General features: G+C 52.2%; 4 protein-coding genes, 1 non-coding gene and 1 pseudogene across 6 annotated transcripts; all 6 read right to left on the bottom strand.

The window, feature by feature from the left end:
* Positions 1–343: 343 nt before the first annotated feature.
* Positions 344–1,005, bottom strand: BDZ99DRAFT_144488 (uncharacterized protein). Its single transcript, XM_033712723.1, has one exon. The coding sequence runs from the start codon at positions 837–839 to the stop codon at positions 375–377; it is 465 nt and encodes a 154-aa protein (XP_033571827.1). The 5' UTR covers positions 840–1,005; the 3' UTR covers positions 344–374.
* Positions 1,006–1,304: 299 nt separating this feature from the next.
* Positions 1,305–1,791, bottom strand: BDZ99DRAFT_372770 (uncharacterized protein; the record flags this gene model as incomplete). Its single annotated transcript, XM_033714843.1, has 3 exons — positions 1,305–1,435; positions 1,559–1,593; positions 1,739–1,791. Coding segments are annotated over 3 exons (219 nt in total), but the record flags the coding sequence as incomplete, so codon positions are not given.
* A 317-nt stretch (positions 1,792–2,108) lies between these two features.
* Positions 2,109–5,168, bottom strand: BDZ99DRAFT_467106 (uncharacterized protein). Its single transcript, XM_033720942.1, has 2 exons — positions 3,989–5,168; positions 2,109–3,928 (listed from the first exon to the last, which is right to left on the bottom strand). Exons 1-2 carry the CDS (start codon positions 5,025–5,027, stop codon positions 2,406–2,408), a joined length of 2,562 nt encoding a protein of 853 aa, XP_033571825.1. The 5' UTR covers positions 5,028–5,168; the 3' UTR covers positions 2,109–2,405.
* A 1,050-nt stretch (positions 5,169–6,218) lies between these two features.
* On the bottom strand, positions 6,219–6,353 carry BDZ99DRAFT_t72 (annotated as a pseudogene). Its single transcript has one exon. The product of its transcript is annotated as a tRNA-OTHER (tRNA).
* Positions 6,354–6,557: 204 nt separating this feature from the next.
* On the bottom strand, positions 6,558–6,633 carry BDZ99DRAFT_t71. The gene has a single exon. It is a non-coding gene; the product is annotated as a tRNA-Met (tRNA).
* A 1,288-nt stretch (positions 6,634–7,921) lies between these two features.
* On the bottom strand, positions 7,922–10,206 carry BDZ99DRAFT_451346 (uncharacterized protein). Its single transcript, XM_033718208.1, has 4 exons — positions 9,424–10,206; positions 9,223–9,373; positions 8,737–9,172; positions 7,922–8,618 (listed from the first exon to the last, which is right to left on the bottom strand). The coding sequence occupies exons 1-4, from the start codon at positions 10,190–10,192 to the stop codon at positions 7,959–7,961; spliced, it is 2,016 nt and encodes a 671-aa protein (XP_033571824.1). The 5' UTR covers positions 10,193–10,206; the 3' UTR covers positions 7,922–7,958.
* Positions 10,207–12,279: the final 2,073 nt, after the last annotated feature.

Here is a 12,279-nt window from a genome sequence, read left to right as displayed (position 1 = left end):
GGAGGGGTGGGCACGGCAGCTGTCAGGCTCGGAGAATTGTTGGGGTGGCATGCTTGCAAGTTACGAGAAAGACTGTAGCAAGATCGGGAGAAGATACGCTTGATTTCTTTCTGCCTCGAGTTTACAAAGTGATAATACAGTTACTGATTACATGAAGCCGACCTATTCACCCATTCCCGCTGAAAAATATTTCCCTAATCGCAGGATGATAGGAAGTAGCGAGCAGCCCATCACGAGCGGCACTCTCCCGCGGGGTTGGGGGGTATCGATAACACACCCCAACGGTACGCCCTTCCGAAACGGCGGACGCTGAGCGTACAACGTCAGACACAGCGCCCAGACCCACTCTCGTACGCCCTCAGAAGATGTTATTTTTAACCCACGACAGCGTACTTCACGGCGCGTTGCGCAAGAACGGCCGCTGTGACGCATTGCCAGGACGCGTCAACAGCAGTGGGTGGGGGGATACGGTGGGACGCGGAGGGAAGTTGCGGGCGGTGGCGACTAGTGCCGTGACACGGGGACATGTGACGTGGCTGTGTTTTCTTTGTGGTGAAGAGAGGTGGGGAGCGCGGAGTGGGGAGGGTTGAGGAATGCGAGGTGAAGGTGGAGTGTGTGGGCAACGTGAGATGGGGGTGGGTAAGCGGCTCGTTCTCCTTCCCGCCCGAGGGAGCCGGCGCTGGGTACGGCGCAGATGCTGCTTCAGGACGGCATTCCGATTGTGCATGGCGGCGACTTTCGCTACGACGACGACGAGGCTGGCTGTGTGGTCGCATCGGTGCTGCTGTTTCCGGGCGGAGAGGTGGTAGTCGCTGATGCGTCCTGTGTGGTCGCGGCATCGAGGTCCTGGAACCCGAGATTCTTCATCGAGTCAGGCGCCATGAGATTGCTGTCCAGGAGCCTTAGCGTTAGCAGTGCAGACGCAGGATGCAAAAGACAAAAGAGCTAACTGTGGAGCGTAGCGGAGGTGGACTGTGATCGGCACAGGCCGAGAGAGTGATCACACGGCAGCGGCAGCGGTGCAACGGAAGGATGGTTTCAAGTCCGCTGGGCGCAAGGGATAGCCAGCCTCCTGCCTCTGTCTACGCCCAGGTCTTCCCATCCACCAGGGACGGCTTTACTGACGGCAGAGCGTTGAGAGACAGCAAGGGCTATGGGTGAGACTTGACAGATGTGGAATGCGAAAAGGTTATTTGTGACAGGGTGGTATCACAAGCGAAGAGAATGCAAGGGAATGGCGGGCTGGCTGCTATGTTTACCGCTTGGCCGTGGGAGTTTCGAGAGCGACGCGAGCGATAAAGAGGTGGCATCGGTACGTACCGTTCCATGCGGCATTGCAGATAGGACTTGGACAGCCCCCGGCATTCCGGGTCGTTCATCCCCCGATGCGAACGCAGGCAGCGTAGGTAGGAGGTCATCACCGCTTTGCACTCGCCTATGGAATGGGTCGTATCAGCTGCCGTTTGCTATCATTCATGTCTCAGAGAGTGTGAAGAGGTGGCTTTTGTTGGGCACGGCAAGGGAGAAGGGGTGGTGCTGGGACGAGGGAGGGACGGACCGTCGTGATCGAGTGGAAAGGATCCTCGTTCGGGTCTGCGATGGGGACGAGGTCAGCTGTGGTGTTCCGATGTCGGCTCGGAGGCAGCAATTGAGCCGGAAGAGGATGCGATCAACGCGAGATGGTGGTGATGGACTGCTGTGGGGAGGGGTGGGCGGGATGGCTGCTGCACACACGTACGGGGTTGGCTTGAAGACCTTCTGACCTCCTCCAGGGCCGCCGAAAGAACTCATGATCACGACTATATTCTAGGAATATCCCCGGAAGATTCAGAAGCTGGTAGTGTTGCTGGAGGCGGGTTGCTCGTGGTGGTCTGATGGCAACAACTTTCGCTGAGCTTTCGTTAGAGTTTGGTCAGTGCGGGAGTGGCGCCCAGGGTTGCAGATCTGATCCGATTCAGAGATCGACGACTCCTGCTGTGATTTGACCGCTCGATGCAGGGTCTTTTAGCGGCCTGTCATCTCGAGAATGTCTTATTCATGCATAAGAGTCTGTGGGACACCATTGCCTTCATGGCTGACGCACCATGACGTCCTTTCATTTCCACCGAGGGGCGAGGGCAGCGAAGCTAGACAATGGCATCGTTCATAACTTCAATTTCGATTGCCAATCAGCATCGCAAAGCAGCTCGATATTGAGAATGGTTTTATTCCGCGTAGATTGCATTGGAGAATCATCTTCTGGGCACCTCAAGTGCTTGGGAGTAGCGTGAAACAAATGTTAAACGTCTCTGCTGAAACGTCTCGGCTGCTGCCAAGCATCCTGGGTATCCTACTAAACATCGATACACGAAGAAAAAACTTTTCATGGAGTTCCAATTAGATGCAGATGGCGTCAAAAAGGTCACTCACCAATGCCTCACCGTCAACAGCCATCCTCCTTCCCTAATCATACCAACAAGTGCCGCGATCCTCTTCCGTTTCAAGCCCTCGCGCAACGCAACATCATCCAGCGCGTGCTTCCCATCGAAATACTTGAGCAATGTCGGCCACATCTCTCGAAGATCCGCGTTGCGAAAGGAAGCGCATATCTGTTCTAGCCACCGTGCTTCAATCTCATTTGCTTTTTGAGGCGAGAGAATCAGACTGGGTTCGAACTTCGAGGATGCTGCCTCGACGGTTGTCTCTTGCGACGGCGAAAAGGGGCCGCCCGTAGTTGGTGAGACGATACTAGGGGGTGCTGAGGGCCGTGAGCGTGAAGGCGAGAACGCACGTATTGCTGTGTTGGAGTGGAGCGGTGAGGGGCGATGTGGAAGATTTTGCGACTGCGGTGAGGTGGCAACAGCTGCACTTGAAGTTGCTGGAACCGTAGTCGCGTAGCTACTCGTACTTCCAGCATCAGACGAGGGCCGCGCTGGAGACCGGTAAGGCTGGAGCCGTGGAGAGATAATAGTCGATGCTTCCATAGCCTCTGTGTCTTCATTGTGAGGCGAACGACGAACTGGCGTTGCTGGCCAATTCCCACTGAGCAGCGAGCTCTTTTTCATATGTCCACTTTCGCCACTAGACAAGATAGAGTCGCCTACTGAGGCGATCGGGTCGTTGTCTTCGCCATGTCGAGCAGCTTCCATCTCTGCTGCTTTCTTCAGGGATGCTTCGCGCTCCATGGTTGCAGCTACTTGGGCTTTGATCTCTACCGGCACTCTTACCCACGCGAACGTTCTCAGTTGTGTGACCCAGCCACCTCGCATTAGCCATGCTAGTATCTCCATGTACACTTGTCGGTGATCTGGACTCGGGATATAGTTGGCATATGGCCTAGGAGGGCCTGAAAGTCTATGCAACATTTCTGGTAAAGACGGAAGAGTTGGAAACCGTGCGGCATATGCTGAGACGGCCTGTTTCAAGGCTCGCATATCGGCATTAGGCGAAACGATGTAGGTGTCTCTTTGATGGAGGGGAGGAATGAGGCGTGCTCTGCGCCAATACACAAGATGACCCGCGATGTATTGAATATCCTGCGACGGGATCGAATGAGCTATGGACAGCTTATGGAGAGACTTTGTAGGAGTGACGCTACGAATGTAGAAAGCTATGGCGTTGTCTTTCGCATCTCTTTCAAGCTCCTTCACAAGAGTTTCAGTGTCTTCGAGAAGCAGAAGCGCATAATGTTGAGTAAAGTTGAGTTCGGGCTCATCATCATTGACAATATTTGCGGTCGTCAGCCATAGGCCAGGCATTTGTGGTTCCATAGCGGAGGGGATATAGGGAGTGGACACAGCTTGAGGTATCTGGAACGATGTGTCAAATGTAGCGTCAAGGTGAACATGAGCTATCTTGTCGTTGGAAATCGAATCGTATATAGTAGCAATAGACTTCGCAAGAGGAGAACTGGATATAATCTTATGCCATGCCAATGACATTGGTTCTCCTAAAAGGGAAGCGTGATTAGCTTAATGTCTACAAAACAGGGCGTTCAATATCGCCTTACCGTTCTCTATGGCCCCAGTTTTCATAGCCATTATCTTTTTTGATTCTTTCCAGACGTAGTCAAACTTTGCTTGCTCATATTTGAGGGCCTTCGCGTACTTCCTGCCTACGTTGTCGTACATCTCCTTCACTCGTAGTTGGTACTCCAACGCAGGAGGATTAAGCACAAAGACTATATTGAACATAGTCATATCAGGCGTTGAACCGTTCGTCGATTGACTTCTAGTATCCGAACCCGCCTCGGACACTGCCCCAGATGCAGCTCCAGACATTAAGCCATGCCCGTACCCCGGCTCGAAGCCTTCCGGGTATATGAATTTCTCAGAATCCGGCTCGTCGAGACCCACGCCCTCGTCCTGGTCAAAACCCTTCGAATTGTTAGCTTCATTAACCGCATCCGGGCCCATTCTCGCGCGCATCTCCTTATTCCCATACCGCCTCCCCTTCTTCCACCCTCCATCATCCCTCACAAACATAGGCGCGCCCACGAACACGATCCCCTCCACACCTAGTTCAAACCGCCTCTTATTGAACGACTTGCCCGGGGTCAGCATTTTCTCCAGCGCATCCATCTTGAACCCCAGTACAGTCTCCCATTCCGCCTTACCCCCGTCTTTACCCTCCCTGCCCAGCCCATTGCCTTTCCTCGAGCTATCCCCGTTCATATCATCTCCCAGCCCGTCGTCATCCTCGTCGAAGCCCTCCAACGTCCTGAAGCCGCCGGCTGTCAACCGCGTGCGATGGCTGTGTACGCTCCGCGACCCACCAGCGCGCCCACTCCCACTAGCACGGCTTCCGGCTTCCTCGTCGTCACCAGCGCCATCTTCGGTGCTGCTGTCCCAATCGCTGGAGCTGCTATCGGTATCGTCGCTTGTCGAGGTCGCGGTGCCGTACCAGGCAGCTGGGGTGTTCGCGGCTAGGGACGCGGCGGAGGGAGAGGCTGGCGGGTAGTGGAAGACCAGGCGGGGCCCGAGGGAGCGCGATTTGGTGACTAGGAGGATCGTGTGCAGGGTGGAGGAGGGGGGTAGCGGGGGAGGCATTGAGTCGAGGTAGGTTTCAGAGGCGTTCTGGGCGAAGGGACGGTCATAACTGTGTACGATCGCTAAGGTTGCATACTTTTACTTTGAATAAGGTAGTTAGAGCTTGGAGATTCATGTGTTAGGAAAAAAGTAGCGTAGGCTGAGTTGTAGATGGTGGTTCCTGTGAGTCGAAACGTGCAGGTGGTGGTCCTAGCGTTGCGGAGTTAGACTTCTCCGACTTCATCAACAACCTCCTTCGACGTCCAATAGCGATCAGCGTGTAATGATCAAGCTTCACGGGAGCGTTCGATGAGTTTCTATCTGTCAACTATCTAAAAGCTGGTTTCGCACTAACGCCGATGCCTGAAAAACGCAGGTCAGGCTTGGAAACTATCGCAAATATCCCCGAATGCAAAACAATTGACTCCAGAATGTACCAGAGGGATATCAAGGAGCGAAAAGGATCATTACTAAAATAACACCTCAGGATAGCCTGTCGAGTCTCGATGGCGTAACGCTATACACTCCTCGCATATTTTCCACTGCTCGAGCACATATGCATCTTATAGAACCCCATTTCGAGACTTTCGCTTCTCTCCGACCACCCCGCTTCCTCAAATAATATGGCTCCTTTGTAGTAATGGACTCCTCGCATCACGCATGCCAAGCGTAGAAGTGAGTACTAGCCGGGTTTGGACAAGTGTGTTGGCATCGAATACTTCGGTATCTACTTCTTCGGCTCTCATCTTTACGTCATTCTTTGTCCTATACCTTTATTAATTCTTGAATTGGCGTTGTCTTTGTGTGGACCGGACTGCCGTGCCCCTTGATGCATAGTAAACAAATCCTCTGTGGCCCCAGTTACTACAGATCGGACCTGCTGCTTGCTGGTCGCGGTCTTTTTGCGCCTGCTCATTGAGCCTTTCACGCCATCTATCAAACTTCCTCCAAATATACGGGCCCAGACTGTCCCTATCATTCAAAATCTTAGTAGTTAAACTACCATAACACATCTCCTCGCTTCAACTTGATTTCATTTTACAAGACTCCCGAAAGATTCATTCCCGTTTCACTGATGATATTCGTGGACCTGAACGGCCTCATGAATCCCCTAATTTACCGATTTCAAACTCTCCTGGCTCTCTTCAGCGCAAGCCCCCCATTCAATTCACCGTCCAAAAAGACAAGAACAAAAACAAAAGGGAAACGTATGTCCGGCGCCAAGGATCGAACTTGGGTCTTGTACCCGGTAACGGCCTTCAGCCATTATAGGGATTAGCCATCACTGGCTAACCACTACTGGCGGCCATTGCCGAGACATATTATAGCCAACTAAACCACACCGGATTGAGGATTAAAGTTGAACGTGCCGCCAAAGGAACGCCATCATAAAGGTGTGATATGATGTCTCCTGTGAATTGGAGATCAAAGTTGGCTCGCGAGGGGGCATACGCATGATGTCATTAAAGTTCTACCATGCCACAAGCCTCTTGTTTGAACACATTTCATCCACTAAACTATCTTAGAAGCAAAAAGAGAGACTAAAATGATGTCCGGCGCCAAGGATCGAACTTGTCTCTGTCACCAGCATGTGTGTAACAATTATAGCCAACTAAACCACACCGGAGTTAATACCAAAATTGGAGACGTAGCCAACATAACGGCATAATAATTCCGCATGTCAATGCTCTGCGGAGGGCAAGAAAAGAGAGCTAACTCTCCCGAACACGTTGGGGCCATTCACCAAGTCTCACTATACTATAAGTTCTTTCAATACCGCATCATTCTTATCACTTTCAACCATCCCGAAAGCAAAAAGAAAGAACAAAGATATGAGATGTCCGGCGCCAAGGATCGAACTTGTGTCTGTCTGTAACAATTATAATCAACTAAACCACACCGGATGTTTATATTCTGCGCACTACCTACTAACGAGCTTATAAAAACTGTGGAACGACTCTTTGCTAGAGCAAAAGAGAACTTGAAAGAGAGAGAACCAGCAAAAGAAAAGGAGGACGTCCGGCGCCAAGGGTCGAACTTGGGTCTTCTATGCCCTGGACCCGTCAAGTGATGAGCCCACAGACAGCATATTTCTATGCCCGGGACCCACCAAGCGTTGAGCCCTGGCAACATATATATGATAACCAACTACCCCACACCGGATAGAAACGATGAAGCGGTGAGAGAAACAGTAGAGCTATAAAGGCCGCGAAGGAGATAACGGTAAACAAAAGGAAAAATAGACGTCGGGAAGAGGAAGAAGGTTTCGATGTTGAATATCAAGGCTTGCAGGTGGTCATGATAAGAAGAAGACTTTAGTATAACTCGAGCGGTACTTAAGGTATATAAAGTGATTTAGAACTAGCAGCATTGCTGGTGCTTCTAGTGGTGGAAGCTTGCCCCCTCCCCCTAATCCTTCCAGTTGGTCGTTGTCCTATTTAAAACGGACTTCAAATCAGCATGCTAGCAATAGGAGTCCTGGTGCAATATATAGTGGTTCTTTCTGGCTTTAATAAGGCTAATAATGCAGTTAGTGAGACGAATTGACACTTCTAATTTAGACTCTCGTGCTATTGCGATTGATTTTGATGTTGAAATCGGGAGGGTGATGTTGGTTTGGAGGGGTGGTGGTGCTGTAGGAGGTGGCATCGTGCTAAAACATTTTCAAGTGGATGTAAAGGACTAGAGGGAAATTTAGAAGGCAGTAAATCTGCGATATCTCTAGGTAGCTGTCGGCGTAGAGGTGGCCTAGGTAGGTGCAAAATTGCAAAAAAGGAGGTAGTAGAAGAGGTATATACAATATCAGTTAACCAGCGCATAATCAATAGGCCAAAACACCTCTGGTATATCCCCCTCATAAACCCCCGACTCCCCTCTCCATCGAATACTCCCCCTCCTCTCATCCCCACTCCTCTCCACATATAACTCCACCCACCGCTCAAACTATCGCTGTCAACCCTCCTGAAACCCAAACATCTCTTCCCTCCCGGCCCGCCTGCTCCCGCTCCGCTTAGGCCGCAGACCCGCGCCCCCATACCCAGTGAAACTCCTGCTGTCCCGCCCATTGCTGCTGGCTACACTCCGCTCGCTCGGCGCATCGGACTTGCCCTCTCGCCGTAGATAGTCCGCGTACAGCTTCCCACCCTCGAACTTCTTCCCCGCCGCGCCCCTGAAGGGATAGTGATACTGCCCCGCCGCACCCCCAATAACCCCCACAATCCCTGGCGCTACATCGCGCGGGTAGCTCTCCGCGACATTCAACCGCCCTGTCACATCCTCTCGCTCCACCATTACAACCATCCATACGCCGACCTTCGAGTCCGAGCCGATAAGAGGTGTGCAGTGGACCCAGCGCGGCTTGCCGTCAGCCGAGTTATCAGGGGCCGTCTCCGAGTCCTCGGAGCTCGCAGTGGCGGAGTGGTGGACGCTATGCAGCCAGGAAATCTTCGCCGTGACGCCGATGCCCTGGGTGAGCGCCTCTGTGATGCCCTCGCGGACGTGTGTGGGCCCGCCGATGCGCGAGAGGAAGCGCGATTGGAGGAGGCCTGGGATGCGGAGTGCCGGGGAGAGGAAGGTGATGCGGAGGGAGGGGGCGGGGCGAACGAGGAAGTACTGCTCTCTTGTTAACATCGGTTACAATGGGGAGGAAGAAGATCAAAAGGGAGCAACGAGGATAGGGAAATGGATAAGAGACTTAGTCAAAGAAGTGGAAGCACACTGTCTGACTTACATTCTGATACACACCCGGCAGCCGCCCCGAAGGGCCGAATTGCGACGGCGGCCACATGCTCGCCTCTGCCTCTGCTTCGTCCATGCCTACGTAACGTCGTGTGGTGCGCGCGGTGCTGGGTCGCATGGGGGTGTCGCGGCCGGAATCACTGCGACTGTTTGGGCGGTGCTCATAGTTCAGTGCATGCTTTTCGTCGTTGTCGAGAAGTTGGCCGAGTTCGGCGAGATCTTTCAAGGAAGGTTTATGGAGGGAGTTGATTGAGGCGCTACGGTTAACTTCTTCGCTCAGCAGGCGCTGGAAAGACTCGAGGCCACGGCCGCCTTCGACAAGGTAGGTGATGTCGATTTGTGCGCCGATGAAGTAGCGGATCTTGCCTTTGTTGTCGTATAGAGGCGCAACCAGGACGAGATTGATGAAGGGGGTGCCGTCTCTTTTACTGATTGGTGTCAGAATGCTTACATAGAACCATGCTTCCTAAAGACCTACTAGTTGAGAATCACGTCGCAGACTTCCTGCCCGCCGTCTATAGCTGATCGGAGTCGTGTGACACATGCTTTCGATGTTTTTGGGCCTTGGAGAAAGCGACAGTTGCGGCCAAGCACGTATTCCCTCCCGTATTGTGTGGTCTTGAAGAACTCTACGAGTCATCAGTAAGGGTTACAGATGATTACACAGTCTAGAGCTAACCTTCAGACGCGTATACAATTGGATTATCCTCTATTGACGGGTCCGTCAAGCAAAAGACCTCAGCCAGCCCTTGCACAAGCTGCCTCATGAGCGGCGCATTATTTCCCGTTATTTCTTTTACCAAGCACTCTGTGACCAAAGATATATATCGATGCGTGATCCACGCCGGTAATGCACCAGTAACCAATTCCTCGAGAGCTAGTCGCGCCCTTGAATAAAAGGATGAAGTCAGAGTTGCGGCTGCTCTAGACGGAGCCCGGCTGGAGCCCATTTCCTCTATCACAGCGTTCGCATATTGCACAGCAAATGTGGCTTTCTGCGAATCAATGTATTGCGACAGAGTTGGTGTTAACAATGGCCTGTATCTATCAATGAAGGCTTTAAACGGGCGCGCCAAATCATCGTCGCGCAATATTAGATCGAGATGGCTGGCGGAGAACAGCTTGTCCGACAGTCGTTCCCCATTGGCGTGCGAAATGAAAGGAGGGGGAGCTTTGAGATCGTATCCGGGTTGGTCGTCCTGCAATTGCTCTCGAGAGCTTTTCTGTGTAGGGGCTGTCGGCTCTGTCTGCTCCAAGGGGTCGCCTTCAGCGGAATCAAAGGAGTGCGCGGGCGAGCTGTCTGGGGAGGACGCGTCCGGAGGAATGAAGGCCGCCTCGTCGAAGATCGGACTTTTCTCAGGTAGTAGTTTAGAAGGATTGAAAGGCATGATGGGGCTGCCGGCCTTGCTGGAAACCCTCGGGGGCAGTGAAAAGGGCAGGTCGGCCATCCGGAAGGTATTTGCCTCACTCGTGGTACAATAGGATAGTAAGAAACACAAGAGACAGGCTGTCAATCAGCTACGATGTACTATTGCCTGTTACATGTATGGAAACTCGAGCGTGCATCAACACTGGACTAATGCGCTCATGGTGAGAAGCGAGTACGAGTAGATTGCTGAGAAAATGAATGAAAGGGACAAGCAGGAAATATCCAGACAGGAAATGTCTACGCTTTATGCGCCCTGCTGCACCCACAAAGATGGCAACCGCAGACGGTGCGACCCATAGGCAACCGGTGCCGATGCATATCAGGCCGTTCTGGTGACCCATCACAGGAAGTCATCATAGGAAGTCATAAAGTGATGTAGGAGGCTGGATGCTTCGCTGCGCGGAGCCGCCGCCGCCAAAAGGAAAGATTGCGTCTGCCGCGCTGTGTACCTGCCGTTGTGTTGTACTAGGGAACCATGGCAGGTCGGCCTGGACCTGCGAGGCGTCCGCGGAATTGATCGCAGCAGGGATGATCGGGACCTGCGATCGGGCGGCAGACAGTGGCGCTTTTCGGGACCACAATTTCGACAGCAACGACGGCACGATACGAGGCCACTATGCTTGCTTCTTCCACGCCTTGCAGCAGCGCTGGCTCAGTGCCTTGTGCTGGTGATGGACTCTAATAGCGACACAATCGTCTCCGCTTACCCTTTGTAACGACCAAGTGACAAACAGACTCCACACAGTATCGTGCTGAAGTTCATTAAGAGAGCTAGTTTCAAGAGAGCGAACCGAAAGCGGCTGGTTTCCGAGAGACCAATCAGCGTGAACGGAGGGGACCTGCATCTCCAACGGTAATTGCAACTTAGCTCGTAGGGCTACGCGAGGTCTAGGCAGGTGTAAAAAAGGGACTGTGGTACTGGATACGCGGTGGCTTTAGGAGCTGAATACGATTGGAGCTCATGTCGCTGAGCAATAGGCCCACGCTGCGTCTAATCTCCTCAGAGCCTAAAGCACTCTCATCGACCTCTTGATTATGCTGCTTGCAATGCGCGGCTTCGGTATCCCGGTCTGTACATTGCTAGTATGGACACAACGTGGTGGTCCGGCTGGGGTTGGCTCGTGGCTTCGAAACCGGACACTCTAGGCCCACCTTTCGTGATAAGTGACAGAACTTCCTGAATGTTGTTGATGATGCCGTGTATGGACTTCGACCTGTATCGCGTCATGGTGTTGAGATGGACTAGAAATGAATGGTGTCTTGAGGTCGGTAGAATGATCTTCCCCTAGGCCCTGCCCCGCACTTTCCGAGGTTTTATTCCACTCGTCTATCTACACTACCAAGACATAAATTTGAAGACTCTTTGCAACTGGCTGGGGTACCCCGATGGGCTTTGGGAACTCTAAATACGATGTAGAAGTCACCGCAATGGAAACTAGACTACCCTTTGACTAACTGAAGATATGTTACCTAGGGAACTCCTTGCGGTGGTGTCGAGGGAGTAAGAGTGAAGCCAGAGCAGTAGCATATCCGTGCACTTAAGCTTAAAGTAGTTGGAAATATACTAAATCTACCACCCTTCTGATTTCTGCAGTCCAGTACTTAACATCTCATTCTGCGTTTTTACGCTCATCTGGGCCACCTCCGCGGCTGCATGTACCTGGAAAACCCTACTATTCCATCCCGTGCAATTCACACCCTCTAGTTCTTTACATCTCATGATTCCTGAAGTTCTTTGGGCCCAGGGTGTCTTGAATCGATCAGATTGCGGTCAAAAGGTTCATCCGTTGCCCCCGATATCGAGAGCTTAGATGTGAAATCTAGGCACCCAATTTCCATGTTCGCAAACTTGACATCTTATAACTCGAAAGGCGTATTAGGCCAGGGGTGCCTCGAGACGATCCGGTTACTGTCAAGAACGCTCGTTTTGTGCGCTTGATCTAAAGTCGTTGGATGTAAAATCCATGCACCCGATTTACACTCTCCGAAACTTGACATCCTACTCTGCGGATTTACACCTAATTAGATCACCTCTGACGCCGGCAGCTGCCTAGAAAAATCGCAGATTTATCTCCCTTCTAATATCAACCCTCTAATCCTCTACAT

This window comes from Mytilinidion resinicola, assembly GCF_010093595.1.
Source record: "Mytilinidion resinicola strain CBS 304.34 unplaced genomic scaffold BDZ99scaffold_20, whole genome shotgun sequence".
NCBI classification, from domain to species: Eukaryota; Fungi; Ascomycota; class Dothideomycetes; order Mytilinidiales; family Mytilinidiaceae; genus Mytilinidion; species Mytilinidion resinicola.
Note: the sequence above shows the minus strand (reverse complement) of the source record. Positions and strands in the feature narration are given on the sequence as shown.

Excerpts from the sequence above, each read along its gene's own strand:
- BDZ99DRAFT_467106 (XM_033720942.1), bottom strand. The coding sequence starts at position 5,027 with ATGCCTCCCCCGCTACCCCCCTCCTCCACCCTGCACACGATCCTCCTA. Across the intron at positions 3,929-3,988 it reads AACTGGGGCCATAGAGAACG|GAGAACCAATGTCATTGGCA; the intron begins GTAAGGCGATAT and ends CTTCCCTTTTAG.
- BDZ99DRAFT_451346 (XM_033718208.1), bottom strand. The coding sequence starts at position 10,192 with ATGGCCGACCTGCCCTTTTCACTGCCCCCGAGGGTTTCCAGCAAGGCC. Across the intron at positions 9,374-9,423 it reads AATTGTATACGCGTCTGAAG|AGTTCTTCAAGACCACACAA; the intron begins GTTAGCTCTAGA and ends GATGACTCGTAG. Across the intron at positions 9,173-9,222 it reads TGCGACGTGATTCTCAACTA|TAAAAGAGACGGCACCCCCT; the intron begins GTAGGTCTTTAG and ends GACACCAATCAG.
- BDZ99DRAFT_144488 (XM_033712723.1), bottom strand. The coding sequence starts at position 839 with ATGCCGCGACCACACAGGACGCATCAGCGACTACCACCTCTCCGCCCG.